This window comes from Erythrolamprus reginae, chromosome 9, assembly GCF_031021105.1.
Source record: "Erythrolamprus reginae isolate rEryReg1 chromosome 9, rEryReg1.hap1, whole genome shotgun sequence".
Lineage (NCBI taxonomy): Eukaryota > Metazoa > Chordata > Lepidosauria > Squamata > Dipsadidae > Erythrolamprus > Erythrolamprus reginae.
Window position 1 is genome coordinate 24,841,336 of NC_091958.1, and position 21,891 is coordinate 24,863,226.

Sequence of the window (21,891 nt, forward strand, 5' to 3'; positions counted from 1 at the left end):
TCTTAAATTAGGGTTTTTTAATTTAATTTAAACTTAAATATTAGATTCGTTTATATTGTCTTATTGTTGCTGTTAGCCGCCCCGAGTCTACGGAGAGGAGTGGCATGCAAATCTAATAAAAAATAAATAAAATAAAAAAGGAAGGAAGGACAATGGCACTTAGACTTATGTACCGCTTCACAGTGCTTTACAACCCTCTCTAAATGGTTTACAGAGTCAGCCTCTTGCCCCCAATCTGGCTCCTCATTTTACCCACCTCAGAAGGATGGAAAGCTGAGCCAACCTTGAGCCAGTCAGGCGAGTCAAGAGAAAACCCATATACTTTGCTTATGGGGAAGACTTCCACACCATCACACCCAGCTTCAAAGACACTGTCGATTCCCACAACCCTACCCAATTAGTATTGCGTAGAATTTTGAAAATACTTTTGAAGAACGTTCTCACTCTCTACAAATGCCTTTCCCTTCAACCCAGAGGTTTTTCATAAAAAATTGGAAGCTTTTCTTCCAAAACTAGCAAAAGGCAACATAAAATTGTAATCTACAAAGCCCAGGCCTTGATGCTAAAAACACCTCCAGGCATTCCCACGAAGCTTTGTTCCTTCAACTTTAAAGCAAGATAGCTTCAAGGATTGGTCAGATGACCATATGAGGTTGGGTGTGATCCCAAGATAGTTGCAAGAATAAAAGATGCTATGTGGGGAAAAATGCATTTTTCACAAGCATTCCTTGTTTGCTCAGGAGCATTTCCTGAGGGATTCCTTTGATCCCCCACAGAAGGATGTTTGCAGTTAGTTAGTTAGTTAGTTAGTTAGTTAGTTAGTTAGTTAGTTAGTTAGTTAGTTAGTTAGTTACATGATTAGATAGATAGATAGATAGATAGATAGATAGATAGATAGATAGATAGATAGATAGATAGATAGATTGATTGATTGATAGATGATGGATGAGATAGATAGATAGATAGATAGATAGATAGATAGATAGATAGATAGATAGATAGATAGATGATGGATGAGATAGATAGATAGATAGATAGATAGATAGATAGATAGATAGATAGATAGATAGATAGATAGATAGATAGATAGATGATGGATGAGATAGATAGATAGATAGATAGATAGATAGATAGATAGATAGATAGATAGATAGATAGATAGATAGATAGTTGTATTTCTATGCCGCCCAACTTCTGAAGGACTCTGGGCAGCTTACAACAGGATATAAAATACATTTAAAAACATCATAAAAGATTAATCGGTAAGAAACATTATGATTAACAAAAGCTCAATATCTAATAATACATATAATAACCGCAACCCGGATCTGTTACACACAGTTTTGGAAGAATAAAATAATACCACCTGAAGACACAGTCGCAGACAAAATATACAGATGTGCAGAAATGGATAGGCTGACGACGCAGGTCAAAGGATTATACAACTCAGAATATTATGATACCTGGCAAAGATGGTATAACTGAATGGAAAATAAATTTTTAAAACTGTGATATAATGTGAAAATTCTTACAAATATAAGAACTACGTAAATATAAATAACTTTAAATAACAACAGTAAGTTATAGAATAGATACAATATAAGAGATCGGTTCTGATCTGTGCAAAATTATTATGATGGTTTTTAAAATTGGAAAATTGAATAAACAAAGCTTCCAAAAAAGATTAAGAAAAAACAGTTAAAAAATCACCTCTGGGTCAAACTGTCCCACTAGTTAATTGTCCTCACTGTTGGGGCAGTTTCTCCTTAATTCCAGGTTGCTCCTCTCCTTGTTAGTGTCCATCCATTTTTTTTCTTGTCCTGCCTTCTGGTGCTTTGGAAAATAAGTTCTTCCTTGTGGCAGCCCCTCAAATATTGGAAGACTGTTATCACGTCACCTGAATATTTTTTTAATGCATGTAAAAAACAAGGTCAGGGCTTCAAACAATGTCATCCTTATTTTCTGGATCACCTCCTTCTATGGCAGAAACCCCACTCTCTCCCATCATTCTCTTGTTTCAAGCAGAAAGGCAAGGGTTGTGGCCTGCCAGCTGACAACAGAGCTGGTGGCAGACTAAGACGATGATGAGGTTGGAGAGGGACTTGAGCCAGCTCTGGAGTCTGGGGAAGACTCTGATGGATGCTCTGTGTCAGAGGCAGAGATAGATCCAAGGCCGTCAGACATTTCCCAGCTGCCTTTGGAGTCAGAGATGAGTGCAGAGGAGGAATAGCTGGAGCCTGTTCCAGATGCATGTATGCACAGAGCAGTTATGAGAGGTGGACAATGGAGGACAAGGAGTTGACTTGGAAAGCAAAGCATACGTGGACGGCGGGATTTTTATTTTTATTTTATTTATTTATTTATTTTGTCCAATACACAATGAAGGTTATAGAGCAGTGTTTCTCAACCTTGGGTGTTTGAAGATGGGTGGACTTCAACTCCCAGAATTCCTCAGCCAGCAACGCCACCCATCTTCAAACGCCCATCTTCAAACACCCAAGCTTGAGAAACACTGTTATAGAGGATACACTTGTAGTACAATATATCAAAGAAAGAAGAGAAGAAATAGGAATAAATCTCAGGGACCGCCTTCTGCTGCACGAATCCCAGCGACCAGTTAGGTCCCACAGAGTGGATCTTCTACGGGTCCCATCAATTGAAGGGGAAGAGCCTTCTCTGTGGCAGCCCCGGCCCTCTGGAACCAACTCCCCCCAGAGATTAGAATTGCCCCCACCCTCCTTGCCTTTCATAAGCTGCTTAAAACCCACCTCTGCCGCCAGGCATGGGGGAATTGAGATACTCTTTCCCCCTAGGCCTTTACAATTTTATGCATGGTATATCTGTATGTATGTTTGGTTTTTATAATAATGGGTTTTTAATTGTTTTTAGTATTGGATTGTTATTATATGCTGTTTTATTACTGCTGTTAGCCGCCCCGAGTCTGCGGAAAGGGGTGGCATACAAATGCAATAAATAAATAAATAAAATATATCAATGAAAGAATAGAAGAAAAGATATAGGAGAGACCCTCCCTCCCTGGCTGGAGAATAAATAGAAGGAAAGGGGAGCAGTGGTCGTAGGAGACAACAGTTCGGATTTCTGAAGATTTGGCTCATTGTATTTCCTTCCTCAGAGACTGCTTGCCAAAACTTAATTTGCACCTTTGCTGCTGAGAACTCAGAAAGAACTGAGACGGTCTGTTGTTGCAGTTAACTCTTTGAAGGTCTGTCGCTTGGACTTTTCAGTGGATGGATGCCATTAATTCACAAGAGGGGGTTTCCGTGACCACAAGCCTCTTTCTTGCTTCTGTTGAGACTCAGCCCAACCTCCCTTTCCAAGGTTGAACTTCAGAGACGAGAAGCAGCCTCCTCTTAGGTGTAACCCAGCCAGCAAGCGGTGAGCCTCTGATCCCACATGCAGGATGTATTATCAGTAAAGTTAGCTTGAAAAAAATCCAGCAGCGGGTGGGAAAAGGTTGGGCATCTGTTTCTAATGAGAGGTACAAATTTAGACCTAACTCGGCATGAATCACGGTATCTGGCACGGGACAAGATTTCGTACATTGATGCCATTGTAATGAGCCCGAATGGGAGAAGCCACGTCAGGGTGGCGATGGGGTGGGGGGAAGGTAGACGTTGAGCGCCGGCTGCTACTTTGTGGTTGATGGCCTCCCCTCCCCTGCCCCTGCCTTGGGGAGGGGTGACCTTAAGTTCCTGCCATGTGCGGGGGTCCTGTGGTCTCCCCCACCCCAGCCTTTTTCGGCACATCTGGGCAAGGCTTTGGGAGAAAACACGCACGCACACACTGTAGAAATGATGGGTTTGAAAGTGCCACTAACAGCCTGTCAAAGCTACTGAGCAACTGTGAGCCCCCCCCCACCTCCCTCCGGCTCTCTCAGGCTTAGCGGGTGGGATGGGGTGGGCTGGGGTGGGCTACTCGAAATGAAAACCAGGTTGGGGAAGCTGCGGCTGAGCTTCCGCCTGCCAAGGGCTGTTAAGTCGGATTTCTCAGCTGAGCTTCCTTGCTCTGCACTGGGCTCTCCTCAAAAGGGATCCCTTAACAGAGTGGATCTATTCCACTTTGCTCTTTCCTTCATTCAGAATTGTAGGGGTTCATCAAATTAGATTTTTTTAAAAAAAGTTTATATGTGGATTAATAAGAAGAAACAGTAAAAGGTTAAAATAAACAAATAAATAAATAAATGAGTGAACTGTTTTTGTAGAGATAAGATTTATATGTTATATTAAAATTAATTAGAATATGATTTTAGAAGTATATTAGAATTAGTTTATATATGAAGAACTATTATGAAAAGTAAAACAAACTATTTTTTTATATTTACAACAATGAATTGAATTTTAAATATGTATTCTTTTTTCTGTATTCAAATCTATACTTTTGAAAGAAGCGGGGGAAATGCAACCCCATTTTTTGTATTAAATGTATGTTTGTCTGTTTGTTCATTTTATGAAAATTAATAAAATGTATTAAAACAAAAAAACCTACGTTCCAGAGACCCTTTTTTTTATTTTCCCAGAACACTTCGCTTCTTTAAAAACTCTGCAGTCGGAATTCTGAACGTGTCCTTTATTTCTGTCTGTATCACAGATATGTTATGATCAATTCCTCGCTCTGTCATACCTGTCAGAAAGTCTTTCTCACAAAGAATGTAATTTTATTTTGTTTTTCTTTTTCTATCTTTCAAGGAGGAAGATTCTGCCCAGCCTGTTTTGTTTTAAATTCTGCTTTCCTCCTTTCTCGGTTAGAAATCCAAATTAAAAACACAAACAACTGGTTTTCAGAAAAATCAAAACCCTGGCAAAACCAAACAGGGTAATCATTTCAATTCAAACAATTGCAAGGTTCAGAAAGAAAATGATTTTGAAAAGGGGAAATTGCCAGAAGTTGCAGGAAATGAAGCAAGTTATGGATGGATGGATGGATGGATGGATGGATGGATGGAAGGAAGGAAAGAAGGAAGGAAGGAAGGAAGGAAGGAAGGAAGGAAGAGGAGAAGAGATCTGAGAAAGGAGAGAAGAAAAGAAGAATGGAGAAGTGAATAAGGAAAAGTGGAAGGGGCAAGGAGAGGTCAAGGGAGAAGCAGCAGTGAATGGAAACTAATGAAGAAGAGAAGCAGCCTAGAATTAAGAAGAAATTTCCTGACAAAACAATTAACCGGTGGAACAAATTTTGTCCAGAAGTTGTAAATGTTCCAACACAGGAAGTTTTAAAGAAGAGATTGGACAGCCACTTATCTGAAATTGTATGGGGTTTCCTGCCTGAGCAAGGGGTTGGACTAGAAGACCTTCAAGAACCCTTCCAACTGTGTTTATTCAATTCTGTTCTGTCCTATTCTTTAATTATTTATTATTAGAGTTGAAAGGGACCTTGCAGGTCATCAAGTCCAACCCCCTGCTCAAGCAGGAAACCCTACACCACCCCAGCCAGATGGCAGTCCAATCTCCTTTTGAATGTGTCAAGTGATGGATTGTTCACAACCTCCGCTGGCAGGCCGTTCCACTGGTTGATCGCTCTCACCGTCAGAAAGTTCTTCCTTATTTCCAGGTTGAATCTCTCCTTGGCCAAATCCCATCCGTTGCTCCTGGTGTGTCCCTCTGGTGCCCTGGAAAATAGTGTGACCCCCCTCGTCTCTGTGGCAACCCCTCAAATATCTGTATACTGCTATCACGTCCCCTCTGGCCCTCCTTTTTGCTAAACTATCCATGCCCAGATCCAGCAACCTCTCTTCGTATGTCTATTATATTGTATTGTATTGTATTGTATTCTATTCTATTCTATTCTATAAAACAGGGATGGATGAGGGAGGGAACAAGGGAGAAGAGATAGGGGAGATAGGAGGGAGGGAAGGTTTAACATATGAGAATTTGTGATGCTAGCAGAGGTGGGGGTCCTGCCAGTTTGGACCGGTTGTATAGAACCGATAGCAGGAATTTTACCCTGCTTGCAGAATTCGCAGTGACATTTGGCTGGAGACGCCCCCAAATTGACTCTGTTGGCAGCATCTACAGCAGCACCATCTTGTTTTTCGTTTCTGCGCATGCACAGAATCTATTTTTTTTAGCACTGTGCAAGCATGCCCATGCGGTGTGTGTGGCCCCACATGGCGTGTGAGAAAGCAAATTGGCAGCAAGATATGTCAGTACCCAGCCCTGGTTGCTAGCTGAGGAATTCCGGGAAGTTAAGTCTGCACACTTCAAAAGTTGCTAATTTTGATTGATTGAACAAAAATGTATAAATATGTATGTTTTGACATTTTAAGGTATATGTGTTGATGTAAAAATGAAAATTGTGGAGAAAAAAACAAGAAAAAACAAGAAAAAACAAACAAACAAGCCACCCATAGAAAAGCAAAGGGATAAAACTATTCATTGACCAGTTTAAGAAGCTGGCCAATGAACATTGATGTGAATTCTACAGCCGCGTTCCACAAGACTGGAACCGTCCACAAGATGGAGCCAAAGGGAGAAAAAACGAATTGTGATTTTTCTTCTAGCATAATGTCTACCTAGGAACAATAGGCACTGTCAAACATTTTAAAATCCCAAAAGTAAACCTTTATTGGATACCCATTTCGGTAATGAAAAATTACAAACCAGTTCTGAGTTTTTTTCTGCACAATGCTACGTAGTTAAACATTAGTGTGTTCCAATCACCACTGGAATGACCACTGCTGGTCTGTGCCATAATTGTTGAATTTCAGTTTTTAAGCCCTGGTGTTTTGCAATTTTTGTGTGTGTGTTCCTTTTCATTGACCTTGCTATCCCCTGGCATTGTGATGTCAATGATAGTCACCTTGTTTTTCTCAACCTGCGTCATGTCTGGTGTGTTATGCACCAGTACTTCATCTGTTTGTATGCGAAAATCCCACAATGACTTTTTCAGGCTTGTGTTTCCACCAGTTTGTAGCAGTATGGATGTTATAGTTGTTGCATAAATTCCAATGGATCCTTTGTGCAACAGAGTTGTGCCGTAATTTGCAATCAGTCTGTGTGATTTTCTTGCAGCAGCTGAGCACATGGTCTACAGTTTCATCAGCTTCCTTGCACAATCTGCATTTAGCTTCGTTTGAGGTTTTATCAATTTTGGCCCTTATGGCATTTGTGCGAATTACCTGTTCTTGTATAGCCAGGGTCAGTGATTCTGTTTCTTTCTTTAAAGTTACCAGTTGTTCAACATAACCTATTTTTTTCACTGCCCACTTTTTATTTTATTTTTTTCCAGAAATAGGCCGTGTAATTATTTTTATTTTTATTACTCATAATTGTTGCTGTTGTTATTATTTTATCTCACCTTTATTATTTTTATAACCCAGAAAACATACTTTATATTCCTTCTCTATGCCCCCCCCCAGAGATTCATTATGCCCCCACCCTCCTCGCCTTCCGCAAGAATCTGAAAACCTATTTATGTGGCCAGGCTTCGGGTCACTAGACCCATGGCCAATGAATGTGTGGTATGTCTGTGGTTTGAATCTGGAAGAATGATTTTTAATGTTTTAGCCTTTTTAAAATCAGTTTTTTAGATTAGTTATTTATATTAATTGGATCAGATATGTTATTGTATATTGTTTTTATTGATGTGTTGTGAGCTGCCCCGAGTCCACTGAGAGGGGCGACATAAAAGTCAAATAAATAAATAAATAAATAGATAGATAAATAGATAAATAAATAAATAAATAAATAAATCCTTTCGGATTATCCCTACAACCACCCTGCGAGGTGGGTTGGGCTGAGAGAGAACGACTGGCCCAAAGTCACCCAGGTGATTTTTGATGGCTGGCTGGGGAATTCTGGAAGTAAGATTCCACAGATTTTCAAATTGCCAAGTTTGGACATCCGTTTTATATAATTTCCTGCTAGAGCAGGGGTGAGACCAGAAGACCTCCAAGTCCCTTCCAACTCTGTTACAATGTTATTCTAGTAAAAAAAAAAGGGCTGTGGAAATATTTATTGATCCCCCCGCATCCTGGGCCTAAACTGTTTCAACTCCTACCCTCCAGACCTCAGTACAGAGCACTGCACACCAAGACAACTAGACACAAGAACAGTTTTTTTCGCGAATATCATCACTCTGCTAAACAAATAATTCCCCCAACAGTCAAATTATTTACTGTCTGCACTACTATTATGATTAGATTTTTCTCATAATTACCATCATCCATTTCCTCTCACTTATGACTGTATGACTGTAACTTGTTCCTTGTATCCTTAAGATTTTTATTAATATTGTTTCCTGATTGCTTATTTGACCCTTATGATTCTTGACAAATGTATATTTTATTTTACGTACACTGAGAGCATACGCACCAAAGACAAATTCCTTGTGTGTCCAATCCGATGTATATTTTATTTTACGTACACTGACAGCATATGCACCAAAGACAAATTCCTTGTGTGTCCAATCCAATGTATATTTTATTTTATGTACACTGAGAGCATATTATGCAACAAAGACAAATTCCTTGTGTGACTTGGCCAATAAAGAATTCTCTTCTTTTATTCAAATGCTGATTCCGAACGGCCACTAGATGGCACCAATCTTTTACTTTTCAAAATTCTACAGCTCGCACAACCCAAAACTTTGGTTAACAATTCGTGTTTGCATTTCTTTTGGCCTTTGCTGCACAACATGGTTAATATATCTTGTTAAACTTCAACTTTAAAAGTCAATTTCCTTTGGCTTGGTCTTAGGGTGCGGCAGTGTTTTGTTTTTTTAAAAAAACTTGATAACTTTTAAGATGTGGGAGCTTCAACTTCTAGAATTCCCCAAGTAGTCTGAGGTTCAATTGAAGCCCCTGCATCTTAAACCCAAAGGTGGGGGGGGGTGGTTTTCCCCCAAGAGGCAACTGGACTTTCTGTTTTTTCTTTGAAGACATTTCGCTTCTCATCCAAGAAGCTTCTTCAGTTCTTCAAGTTGCCAAGTTCAAGAAACACTGCATCGAACCTGGATAATTGATGGTTAAGAGGTTCTGCCTGGACAGAACATGGGCTTGCTCAGTATAAGGAGAGCCTTCCACTGGGCATAGGTACAATTCCAGACCTTTCAATCCACCCTGCATCTTTATTATTATTATTATTATTATTATTATTTATTAGATTTGTATGTCGCCCCTCTCCGCAGACTTCGGGCAGCTTTCTCACTCTGATGTTACTTGGTACTCAGAATTGCATGCTTACTTCTTTATTTAGTTGTTTGTCAAACATGTACAAGATAGCAGGTGTAGGTATAAACATAATCAGTGTAACTTTTTGCTTGTATCCTAAGATTTTTATTAATATTGATTGCTTCTTCATTGCTTATTTGACCCCTATGACAATCATTAAGTGTTGTACCTCATGATTCTTGACAAATGTCTTTTTCTTTTATGTATGTTGAGAGCATCTCCACCAAAGACAAATTCCTTGTGTGTCCAATCACACTTGGCCAATAAAATTCTATTCTACAGTATTCTATTCTATGCTATTCTATTCTAAGCAAAACAAATACAGATAAATGAGGATGATAGGACAGTAAGATAGGGATGGTAGGCATGGAAGAGACTTCTGAGCATGCGCAGACTTCTCCCCCCCTCCGAGGGCGGAGGGTTCTGAACATGCGCAGACTTCTCCCTCCTCCCCCGAGGGCTTTCCCATTGCGGGGGGAGGAAGAGAAACGCGTCTCCTTTCCACTGGGAAGAAGAGATGGGGTGGCCTCTGAGCATGTGCAGAGCTCTTTATTCGCCCCCCCCACCGCACAGGGCGAAAGAAACCCTCTGAGCATGCGCAGAGTCCTCCTCCCCGAAGGGAAGAGGCGGAGCGCCCCTGAGTTGGGGCGGGGCTCTCTCCGCGGCCGGCCCTCCTAGCGCGCAGGCGCGGGCCCTCCCTCCCCTCCTCTTCCTCCTCCCCTCCCTACCTCCCTCCCCTCCCCTGCTGGGCTGGCGGCGGCGGCGATTTTCATGCTTTTTGCGGCAGCCGCAAGTGAGGTGAGTGAGTTGCAGCCCCGCCGCCCCCGCCCGGACAGCAGCGACCCCCGGGAAGGGAGGGGAGGGCGCTGCCGAGGAGGGGGGGACAGGGCGGGGAGGGGTCCTTCCGGGCGCCTTTGCGGGGCTGCAAGGAGGGGCCCCCCTCACACTGTGGGGCGGGAGGCGCCGGGAGGGGGGGCTCCTCTGAGGGGGCTTCAAGGGGCCCTTCCTCCCCTCCCGCACTACACCCCCCATCGTTCCCAGCCGCTTCCCGAACCTCCGGAGGTTGGAGGAAGGCAGCCGGGGGGAGGAAGACTGGAGCTAGCCCCCTCCCCATAAGAGGGGAGGCCTGTGTTGGGCCAGACCCCTCTTTGGGGGGGAGGGCCCCTGGGGCGAAGCAGCCCCGTGCTTACATAAGACGAAGGGAGGAGGGCCCTTCCTGGGCCCCTGGGTGGGCTTCTTGGGAGGGGGGTGTCTTTGAGGGTGGGGGGCTATTGTCCCTGCTAAGACACACACACAATGAGTCCAGGAGGGGATTAAGCCTATAGATAGCATCCCCCCTTCCCCTCCTCATCCTTCTCAGGGGAGAGAAGGAGGGGGTGTCCTCCAGGTGTGGGAAAGCTAGAATCCCCAGCATTCTTCTCTCTCCCCCTATCTTTTTCTCCCTCCCTCCAGCTTCTCTTTCTTCCTCTCCCTTTGCCTCTCTCTTTCTCCTCTCTCCTTCTTTCCCTCTATCTTTTTCTCTCCCCCTCTCCTGCCTCTCTCTTCTATCTCCCTCCCACCTCTCTTTCTCTTTCTGTCTCCCCCTCTCTCCCTCTATCTTTTTCTTTTCCCCTCTACTGTCTCTTTCTCCCTCTTCCTTTCTCTCCCTCTCTTTCTTCTTTCTCCCTCTCTCTTTCTCCTTTCTCTTTTCCCTCACACCCTCTATCTTTCTCTCTCTCCCTCTCCTGCCTCTCTCTCTTTCCTCTTTCTCCATCCCTCTCTTTTTCCCTCTCCCCCTCTTCCTCCCACCTCTTTCTCTCCCCTCTCTCCCTCTATCTTTTTCTTCCCCCCCTACTGCCTCTTTCTCCCTCTCCCTTTCTTTCTCTCTTCCTCTCTTCTTTCTCCCTCTCCCTTTCTCTCTCTCTCTCTCCTCTCTCCTTCCTTCCCTCCCTCCTCACTGTCTCTTTTTCCCCTCCCCCCTCTCTCAGGCAGGCTGCTGGGACCTGTCTTCCTATCTTTTTTGGTGGGGTGGGTGGGACATGCATGACTTTTTCAAGACGGTCAGGCTCCTGGCACCTCCTGGCATGAACATACCAAGGTGGAGTGGAATCTGCCCCTTTCCCTGGATTTGACTTGTGGGACTCAAGACTTGTGGGTCCGGATGGGTGCGCGAACGTCCCCCGCTAAGTAATCTGGGCCCATGGGGGGAGGGTTGTTTTTGTCCACCTCTTGGGGAAACCCCTCTCTGCTTTTTGGGTATGTCCATGATTGGGGAAGAAGATTATGCCAAACTTTGGCAGGCAGGCAGGCAGGCAGGCAGGCAGGGGAGCCATCGATTAGATTCACTTTGACTCTTGGCAGAGGGACAAATGGGACCGGGGAGGGGAGGGAGGAAGAGGAGAGAACAAACAAGACAGATTATCTATCGGCCTGTCACTTGTGAACACAATCTCTGTTGTCTGGCTTCCCACAAAGGAAAGGAATAGGATGGGATTCGCCTGCCTGCTGCAAGATAACCGCATCTTTAAAGGGCTTGGGGATTTTCTCCTGCTCTTTAAACAGAGATCTTAAGGATGTGTGTGTGTGTGTGTGTGTGTGTGTGTGTGAAAAGGAAGGTTCTTGTGAAGAAAGGAGCCACAGGATTGCCAGGATAGAAATGGGAATTTATTTATATAATAATAATAACAACAATAACAATGGCAACAATAATATAATTTATTAGACTTGTATGCCGCCCCTCTCTGGAGACTCAGGGCGGCTCACAACAACAATAACACAATATAAATACAAATCTAATAATTAACACTATGGCTATTGTTTGTTTTGTTTTGTTTAAATTTATGGACCGCCCTTCCCCTAATGGACTCACGGTGGCATACAGAAATAAAACAAGAATACAAAGTTTTAAACCCCAATTATTAAAAAACCATTTGTTCATCGCTCATCCATAACTACTAGCATCCTACTGGCCAGAGCAGAGTGTTATCGCTCGGGCTCCAGGCCTGCCCAGCAAAGTTGAATTTTTTAAGGCCTTTCAGAAGGCCAAGAGGGTGGGGCCGGTGTGAATCTCTGGGGGGGAGTTGGTTCCAGATGGCCGGAGCTACCATAGAGAAGGCCCTTCCTCGTGATCCCGCCAGCCGGCACTGTTTGGCTGACGGGACCCGGAGAAGGCTGACTCTGTGGGATCTAGTCAGTTGCTGGGATGTGTGAGGCAGGAGATGGTCCCGTAAATAATCTGGTCCTAAGCAATGTAGGGCTTTATTTTGGGGTGAATTTGGGGTGAGACCTGAAAATGAGAAGCGAGGATGACCTACCCTTTCTCTCCTGTCTATCAGGACAAACTACGGTTCGCATCGGGAACCAGCGAAAGGCAGCCGGGCCATTCTGTTTAAACCAATGCTAGATTTAGAAGTGCTGCCCGAACGATCTCTTGGGAATGAACAATGGGAATTCACCCTGGGTAAGTACCGGATCCCTGCCCTGTGGGGCTTTCCTCCCAGGATTAGGGAGAAAAAGGAGAAGAAACAGTCATTTCCTCCCAGAATTAGCAGGGGAAGAGAGAAAAGGTTGGAAGAAGCATTCATTGGCCCCAACATTTTCATGTTTCTTCACTGGGTTGGACTTCAATCCCATCATCCACTACCAACAGAGCACCATCTGTGGGTGGAGGGAATCTCAGTCTTGACCAACCCATCTATTTGAAGGGGAATACTCATCTCCAGGGCTGTTTGGAAGCTTACACTTAAGTAATTGACCGGGAACCTTTAAAACCCTGATGTGAACCTATGGCACACCTGCCACAGGTGGCACATGGACCCATATCGGAGGGCACATGAGGCTTTGCCCTGTGTCAGCTGATGCGCGTGCTAGCCAGCTGATTTTCGACCTTGGGGGTGGCCGTTTCACCCTCCCTGAAGCCCCAGAGTACGAAAAACAATCCAACGGGCTTCCGGTTTTCCCATTGGGCTGTTTTTCACGCTCCAGGGTTTCAGGAAGCTTCCCGGAAGCCTCCAGAGTGCAAAAAACAGCACAACGCAAAAACCAGAAGTCCATTTTCTGAACTTCTGGTTTGTGCGTTTGGCTGCGTTTTCACTGTCCCAGGCTTCAGTGAGGCCTGTGCGCAAGTGTGGGGAGTGGAGGGATTGTGCGCATGTGCAGGAGCAGCGCGGAGAGTGCACAAGCATGGGGGGGGGTGGAGGGAATGGGTGCTAGCACACACGCACCCACCTTTTTGGCATAGAAGCCAAAAAAGGTTCGCGATTACTGCTTTAAACTAATCTTTCTCCATTTCAGTATCTTTATTAAGCTGGTGGACTTCCATTCCCAGAATTCATAGCATGGCTGGTTGGAGGATCCTGGGAGTTGAAGTCCATCCTGCTTAAATTGGCTAAGCTTGAAAAAAGTTGCTTTAAACTTCCCCATTTTTAGCGTTTTGCAAAGTGGAGATCTAACACAACGGTTTTAAAAGTTTTTATATGTATGTACAGTATACATTTGAAATGCACTTTGAAAATACAGGTAGTCCTGTGTTGAGTCCTGAATTTTTGTCCCCAAGTGGGACATTGGTTAAGCGAATTTTACCGCATTTTACGACCTTGATACAGTTGTTAGGTGGATCACTACAGTTGTTAAATTAGTAACGTGGTTACTGAATAAATCTGGCTTTCCCCATTGGCTCGGCTCATCAGAAGGGACCACATGTGAAAAACAAGTCATACGTCACTTTTTTGTGACTTCAAACCGTCACTAAATGAACTGTTGTAAGTCGAGGACTACCTGTATAAAGTAATAAAAGAAAGTAAAGCTAAGATGGGGGTATATTTTGCCATCTTTCCTGCCTGCATGTGGTAAAATTATCACCTCACTGAACTTATCCTGAGGCTAGGATATTTTTTTTCGTTTGTTTGGTTTGTGGTTTTTTTTAGTCTTCTTTTCCTTTTGCAAAACTCTGCTAAAGTATTTTAAGACGGCTTCCTGCCTTCTCTTGGCCTGTCCTTACAAGGGGTCGTGTTCTGTTTTGGTTTGGCTTTTGGGACTCCGGCGTGTTTAGCAACATGTATCAGCCATCACATGGGTGTTGCTCAGATCACCTGGCACAGGGCCTTGTGGGAAGCCTGGTCTAAAAAGAGATGATGGGGTGTTTTTCCACATTCTGCTCCGGGTGCCGTATTTCGGAGAGAAACTGGCAGCCGGGATGCCAAGAAGAAGCGGTGAGGATGACAGCTGTTGGGTTCCAGGAAGGGCGAGTTTGAGTTTTTACTCAAAGCTTTCTCACCAGCTTTCTTGGTGGCCTCCCAGGGTGGAAAGAAAGGCAGAGGAAGTGATCCGATCCTGACTTTGAAATAGATAGAAGATAGAATTCTTCTATCAATTAAGGAATTTGTTTTTGGTGCATATGCTGTCAGTGTACATAAAAGAAAAAGATACATTTGTCAAGAATCAGGAGGTACCACACTTAATGATTGTCATAGGGGTCAAATAAGCAATGGAGAAACAATATTAATAAAAATCTTAAGGATACAAGCAACAGGTTGCAGTCATACAGTCCTAAGTGGGAGGAGATGGGTGACAGGAATGATGAGAAAAAATTAGTAGTAATAGATTAGTTTGACAGTGTTGATGGAGTTATTTGTTTAGAAACATAGACGATTGATGGCAGAAAAAGACCTGGTCCATCTAGTCTGCCCTTATACTATTTTCTGTATTTTATCTTAGGATGGAGAGAGAGAGAGAGAGATTTATTTATTTATTTATTTATATTGTTTGTTTGTTTGTTTGTTTGTATGCCGCTCCTCTCCGCAGACTCGGGGCGGCTAACAACAGTGACAAAAAACAGCATGTAACAATCCAATACTAAACAACTAAAAAAAAACCCTTATTATAAAACCAAACATACATACAAACAAACAAACATACCATACGTAAATTGTAAGGCCTAGGGGGAAAGTAGTAATAGATAGTTTAGGATTAGTATATGTTTAGGACCCAAAATGGAAGATCATTTAGCAGATTCACAAGTCTTGGAAGGGACCTTGTAGGTCATCTAGTCCAACCCCCCGCCCAAGGAGGACACCCCACACCAGAGGACTTCAAACTTTACAACTTTGTGAACTTCAACTTCTAAAATTCTCCACCCAGCTATTTGTTAAAATTATCGTGATGTTTTAAATATGAAAAAATTAATAAATAAAACTTTTTTTTTCAAAAAAGCTGTATCTACAAATCCACCTTAATTAAATTATATTGAAAATAAAAGATGCATTGTTTCACTTGTTTAAAGTTGCCAAGTTTGAAGACCTCTGCCCTACACCATTTCTGACCGATAGCAGTCCACTCTCTTCTTGAAAGCCTCCAGTGATGAAGCTCCCATAACTTCACTTGAACCCAAGTGAATCCTTGGAAAGAGGTCATCTCCATCGCAGAGAGATTCTGGGTGGTAAAGAAATTAAAATATCGAAACTTAAAAACACTGGATGTAAAAAAAAATTAAAAGGTCAAGGTACTATGCTGAATATTCTTGGACTGGCCAATATCCTTATCTTCTTAATTTAATATAATTTAATATAATTTAATTGACTTCTATGCCAGTGTTTCCCAACCTTTTTTGAGCCGCGGCACATTATTCACATTTACAAAATCCTGGGGAACATTGAGCGGGGAGGGGGGGTGTAAAAAAAATTTTGGACAAAAAATATCTCTCTTCCTCCCTTTCGCTCTATTTTTCTCTCTCCCTCTTTCTCTCTCTCTCCCTTCCCTCCTCTTTCTTTCCCCTCTCTCTCCATCTCTCTTTGTTTCTCCCTTCCTTCCTCTCTTTTTTGCCCTCCTTCTCTCCCTTCTTCCCTCTCTCTGTCTTTCCCTCACCCTCCTTCCCCCCTCTTTCTCTCTCTCTCTTGCTTTCTCTCTCTTGCTGTCTTTCTCTCTTTCTCTCTTCCCCCTCTCTCCCTCTCTCTTTCTCTCTCTTGCTATCTCTCTTTCTCTCTCTCTCTTTTGCTTTCTCTCTTTCTCTCCCCCTCTCTCCCTCTCTCTTGCTATCTCTCTTTCTCTCTCTCTTTTGCTTTCTCTCTTTCTCTACCCCCTCTCTCTCCTTCTTTCTCTCCCCCCTCTCTCCCTCTCTCTTTCTCTCTCTCCCTCTCTTGCTATCTCTTTCTCTCTCCCCCCCTCTCTCCCTCTCCCTCTCTTGCTATCTCTTTCTCTCCCCCCTCTCTCCCTCTCTCCTTCTCTCTCTCCCTCTCTTGCTATCTCTTTCTCTCTCTTTCTCTCCCCCCTCTCTCCCTCCCTTTCTCTCTCTCCCTCTCGCTATATCTTTCTCTCTCTTTCTCCCCCCCCCTCTCTTCCTCTCTCTTTCTCTCTCTCCCTCTCTTGCTTTCTCTTTCTCTCCCCCCTCTCTCCCTCTCTCTTTCTCCCAGTAGCCGTGGGGCGACGGCAGGGTGATCAGCTGTGAAGCGGAGCTCCAGAACGGAGGCACAGACGGCGGTGGCTAGACGCCGTACATTTCTGGCGTTGCGCTGGGCATGGACGTGGGGCTTGAGCCTCCGTCCTGGTCCAGCCAGCAGGCAAGTGCCAGCCACGCAATTCCAGCATTTCCAGCCGCCGCCGTCGGTGCCTCTGTTCCTCTGTTCCGGAGCTCCGCCTCACAGCTGATCTCCCTGACGGGGAGCTGATCTCCCTGAGGGGGGAGAGAAAGAGAAAGCAAGAGAGGGGGAGAGAGAGGGACCACCCTGCCACCGCCCCACGGCATGGCTCCTGCCCGCCGCCGCTGCCGCCGCCATCACCCTCCCGCTGCGCACCACCCTCCTGCTGCCGCTGCCCTCCCACCAAGCCCCAAAGCTCACCTGCTGACAGGGAAGCTCCAGCTGGGCGGGGCGCCGCAGCTGCTGGAAAACTTGGAAGGCGCAAAGAAGCAAGCTCAGCTTCCGGTCTCGTAACTTTTTTCTCTTCGCAAAAAGTTGCGAGACCAGAAGCTGAGCTTATTTCTTCATGGCACACCTGACCATGTCTCACGGCACACCAGTGTGCCGCGGCACACCGGTTGGGAAACACTGTTCTATGCCACTCAATCCCATGGGATTCAGGGCAGCTTATAACAATAAATACAATACTATAGTTAAAAAGTCAAATAATAACTACTAAAAACAGTAAAAACCCATTTTAAAACCCGACCAACTATCCAATCAAACAAATATACAGTACATACCAAATTAATCTTAGCACTCTTTAAAAGAGAAAATGGAATGTAGTCCTTGACTTAACACTGTTCGTTTAATGACCATTTCAAGTTACAACAGCCCAGATCAAAATGACTTATATGGCCATTTTTCACACGTATGACCTTGGTGCTTTCCCCATGGCCGTGTGATCAAAATTCAGATGCTGGGCAGCTGGTTCAGACTTACAACCGTTGCCGTGTCCCAGGGTCATGTGATCCCCTTTTGCAACCTTCTGACAAGCAAAGTTAAGGGAGAAGCCCAATTCACTTAACGACCATGTAACTTCATTTATCAACTGCATTGATTCACTTAACAACTCCAGCCAAACAAAGGTTGTAAAATGCTCGAACAGTTTAGCCTTATGAACAGTTTTGTTAGAGGGAGAAACAGGACGAAAAATAATTTTAGAAACCCACGACTGAAAGGAAGAATCTAATATACTTTCGTCTTGGTTTCAGTATTGAATTTGCATTACCAGAATTTCTTATTGGGTCGCTTTGAAACCTGGGTTATTTTTATGCCTGGAGTGTCTGCTGGGGACTTTATTTGAGGTGAAGTGAAATGCTAATCACATACATGCTGTTCTTGTTTAGTGACCAACTACAGTTACAATGGTGATCGAAAAGCAACTTAACAATTAATATTTGCATTTACTTTTTCTTCCACAACTTTCTGGAGAATCAATGAAAAATGAAATATAGGTCATCGTTAACTTGCCACAACTGAGTCCCAAAAATTCCATTACTAAACAAGACAGTTGTTAAGTGAGGCTTGCTCTGTTTTAAGACCTTTCTTGCCACAGCTGCCAAGTGAACCACTGCAGTTGCTAGCACCACTGTTGTTAAGTGAATCTGGCTTCCCCCATTGATTTTCCTTGTCAGAAGGTCATAAAAGGGGGTCACATGTGTGACCGTCATAAGTATGGGTCAGTTGCCAGGTGTCTGGATTTTGATCACGTGCCCATGCAATGGTCTGCAATGGTCGTAAGTGTGAAAAACGGCCATGCCACTAAATGCATGGTCACAAATCAAGGACTGCTTATGTCACAAGAAAAATAATTCAAATGGGAAAAATCAGGGAGGGAAGGAGTGGGAAAAAAAGGATAAAAAATGGAAAGGTTGGAGACAATCAAATTTTGCTAGCGGATGGTTTAAAATAGCCATATAAGTAGTTTCTGTTTAGTGAGTGCCTCATTTAGCGACCGTTCACAAGTGGTTTTGGAAACGTAGCTTTTTGAGCAATCTTCACATTTTATGGCCTATGTCAAAGGAAACGTCAAAAATACAGTTGTGGTGTTATTGAGCGACTGCTTCACTTGATGACCAAATTGGCAGTCCCAGTTACTTTTATTTCCACACCACAGCTGCTTTTAAAAGTTTAGTCTATCTGGGTTAGATGCCTGGGTTAAACAGAATGTTCTTCTTGCCTAGGATGCTAATGAAGGCTGCCTTAAACCTCTAGATTTCTTCACTTTGTTACCCAAAGGCAGAGGAGGGAGGGTTACATAGTTGAGTGAAATCCTCCCACCCAGTTGTATCCTTTGGATGATGGATTGCATCAGGGCAGCGTCTCTCTACCTTGACAGCTTGGTTTAGATTAGATTAACAGAGTTGGAAGGGTCCTTGGAGGTCATCCAGTCCAACCCCTTCCCCCCCAGGAGACCCTCCCCAATTTTAATTAATGGCAGTCCAATCTCTTCCAAGTGATAAAGCTCCCACAACTTTCGAAGGCATGTTTATTCCATTGGTTGATTGTTCTCATTGTCAGAAAACTTTTTATTTTCCAGGTTGAATCAGTTGATCAGTTTCTATCCATTATTCCTTGTCCTGCCTTCAGGTTCTTTGGAAAATAGCTTGACCCCCTCCTCTCTGTGGCAGCCCCTCAAATCAGGGAGGAAGGAGTGAAAAAAAAGGATAAAAAAGGGAAAAGTTGGAGAAAATCAAATTTTGCTAGCAGATGGTTTAAAATAGCCATATAAGTAGTTTCTGAAGACTGTTGCGGTGTCTCCCTTCACTAGAGCAGCCATGTCCAGTTCCTGTAATTGTTCTTCATATGTTTCTAGCCTCCAGTCCCTTAATCATCCTGGTTGCTCTTCTTTGGACTCTTTCTAGAGCCTCAACATCTTTTTTATAGTGTGGTGACCAAAACTGGATGCTAGGTGTGGACTTAATAAGGCTTATAGAGTGAAATTAGTATGGTACCTCTGTTGATCTTGATTGCATCCTTCTATTAATGCAACTTAGGTTTGTGTTGGCTTTTTTGGCTGTCGCTGCACACTGCTAGCTCATATTTTGCTGGTTGTCTACTAAGACCGAGATTTCTCACAGTTCCTGCTATTAAGTCTGTCTGTAGATTTACTTCGGGTTTTTCCTTGCCTAGGTTCTTCAAAATGGGTGGACTTCAACTTCCAGAATTATTAACAGATCAACTTCTCCCTTATTTATCTACATTGACGCTTTTCTACATATGTCAGAATGGGGTAATTTCCCGTTTCCTCCTCACTTGTGTCTTCTTCAGCTCCAGGGGAAAAAAGCCATTTTATTCGCTTAGCATCCTGTTTTAATTTCATACGCATTGTTCTATTTTTATCTGCATTTTAATCACTGTTTGCTCTTCTGTGTTGCTTCTGCGGTGGTCAGCATTGATGTCTTGTGGAGGAAAGAAGCTGACTTGGGGCTTTATCCCTTGGCAAGGCAGTTGTAAAACACAACACCTCAATTTTGGTTTTCCTGTGGTTCTAAACTGGCCGGGCTTGGCTGAAACTTTTTCTGTTTATTCTACAGCTAGTCTTCAACTTACGACACCCCAAATTTCTGTTGCTAAGCAAAACAGTTGTTAAGTGAATGTTGTCCCATTTTACAACCTTGCTTGCCACCAGGGTTAAGTGAGTGGCGGCAGTTGTTAAGTTGTTGCTGTTCTTCTTCTTCTTCTTCTTCTTCTTATTATTATTATTATTATTATTATTTAGATTTGTATGCTGTTCCTCTCTGAAGACTCGGGGTGGCTCACAGAATAGATATAAACATAAGCATGTAGCACAAATCCAATAACGTAAAATACAACTAAAAACTCTAATGTAATGCGCTGTAACACTGTTGTTAAGTGAATATGGCTTCCCCGTTGACTTTGCTTATCAGAAATTCGCAAAAAACTGCAACCGTCATAAATCTGAGTTAGTTGTCAATCATGTGATTGTGAGGATGCTGCGATGGTGGTGTCAGAAATTGTCACGAGTCACTTTTTTCAATTTGTTGCAACTCCAAACAGACATTAAGCAAGTGGTTTCTGTAGATCCTGGAGCAGCTTTCTTTAGGCCTGTGATGGTGAACCTATGGCACACATGCCACAGGTGGCACAGGGAACCATATCGGAGGGCATGCAAGTATTGCCCTATGTCAGTGATGGTGAACCTGTTTTCCCTCAGGTGCCAAAACTGTGCGCGCACACACTATAGGGGAAGAGCCTTCTCTGTGGCGGCCCCGACCCTATGGAACCAACTCCCCCCAGATATCACAGTTGCCCCCACCCTCCTTGCCTTTTGTAAGCTCTTAAAAACCCACCTCTGTCGTCAGGCATGGGGGAATTGAAATATTCCCTTCCCCTAGGCTTATAAAATTTATGTGTGGCATGACTGTATGTACGACAGATCTCTTAAATTGGGGTTTTTAGATTTTTTAATATTAGATTTGTTTATGTTGTCTTTTTACTGTTGTTAGCCGCCCCGAGTCTACAGAGAGGGGCGGCATACAAATCTAATGAATAATACCTCATGATACGAACTTAATTGGTGCAAGGAGGAGGTTCGTAAGACGAAAGGTTCGTAAGACGAAACATTGTTTCCCATAGGAAACAATGTAAAGTCAATTAATCCGTGCAACCAAAAAAAAACCCTTTCAAGAGGTGGAAAACCCTCCGTGAAAGGTTGGGGACACATGGAGAGCAAACTGGGAAGAGGAGAAGTGGAAAACCCTCCTTGAAAGGTTGAGGACACATGGAGAGCAAACTGGGAAGAGGAGAGGTGGAAAAACCCTCCGTGAAAGGTTGGGGACACATGGAGAGCAAACTGGGAAGAGGAGAGGTGGAAAACCCTCCGTGAAAGGTTGGGGACACATGGAGAGCAAACTGGGAAGAGGAGAGGTGGAAAACCCTCCGTGAAAGGTTGAGGACAAATGGAGAACAAACTGGGAAGAGGAGAGGTGGAAAACCCTCCGTGAAAGGTTGAGGACACATGGAGAGCAAACTGGGAAGAGGAGAGGTGGAAAACCCTCCGTGAAAGGTTGAGGACACATGGAGAGCAAACTGGGAAGAGGAGAGGTGGAAAACCCTCCGTGAAAGGTTGAGGACACATGGAGAGCAAACTGGGAAGAGGAGAGGTGGAAAACCCTCCGTGAAAGGTTGAGGACACATGGAGAGCAAACTGGGAAGAGGAGAGGTGGAAAACCCTCCGTGAAAGGTTGAGGACACATGGAGAGCAAACTGGGAAGAGGAGAGGTGGAAAACCCTCCGTGAAAGGTTGAGGAC

At 43.7% G+C, this 21,891-nt stretch overlaps 1 protein-coding gene across 1 annotated transcript in view; it reads left to right on the forward strand.

The window, feature by feature from the left end:
• The first annotated feature begins 9,955 nt into the window (after positions 1–9,955).
• The window catches only part of LOC139171963 (phagosome assembly factor 1-like), an 80,956-nt gene continuing 69,020 nt past the window's right edge, over positions 9,956–21,891 (forward strand). The window contains 3 exon segments of the mRNA XM_070760513.1: positions 9,956–9,982; positions 12,499–12,543; positions 12,545–12,623. Coding sequence (XP_070616614.1) covers positions 9,956–9,982; positions 12,499–12,543; positions 12,545–12,623 — 151 coding nt within the window.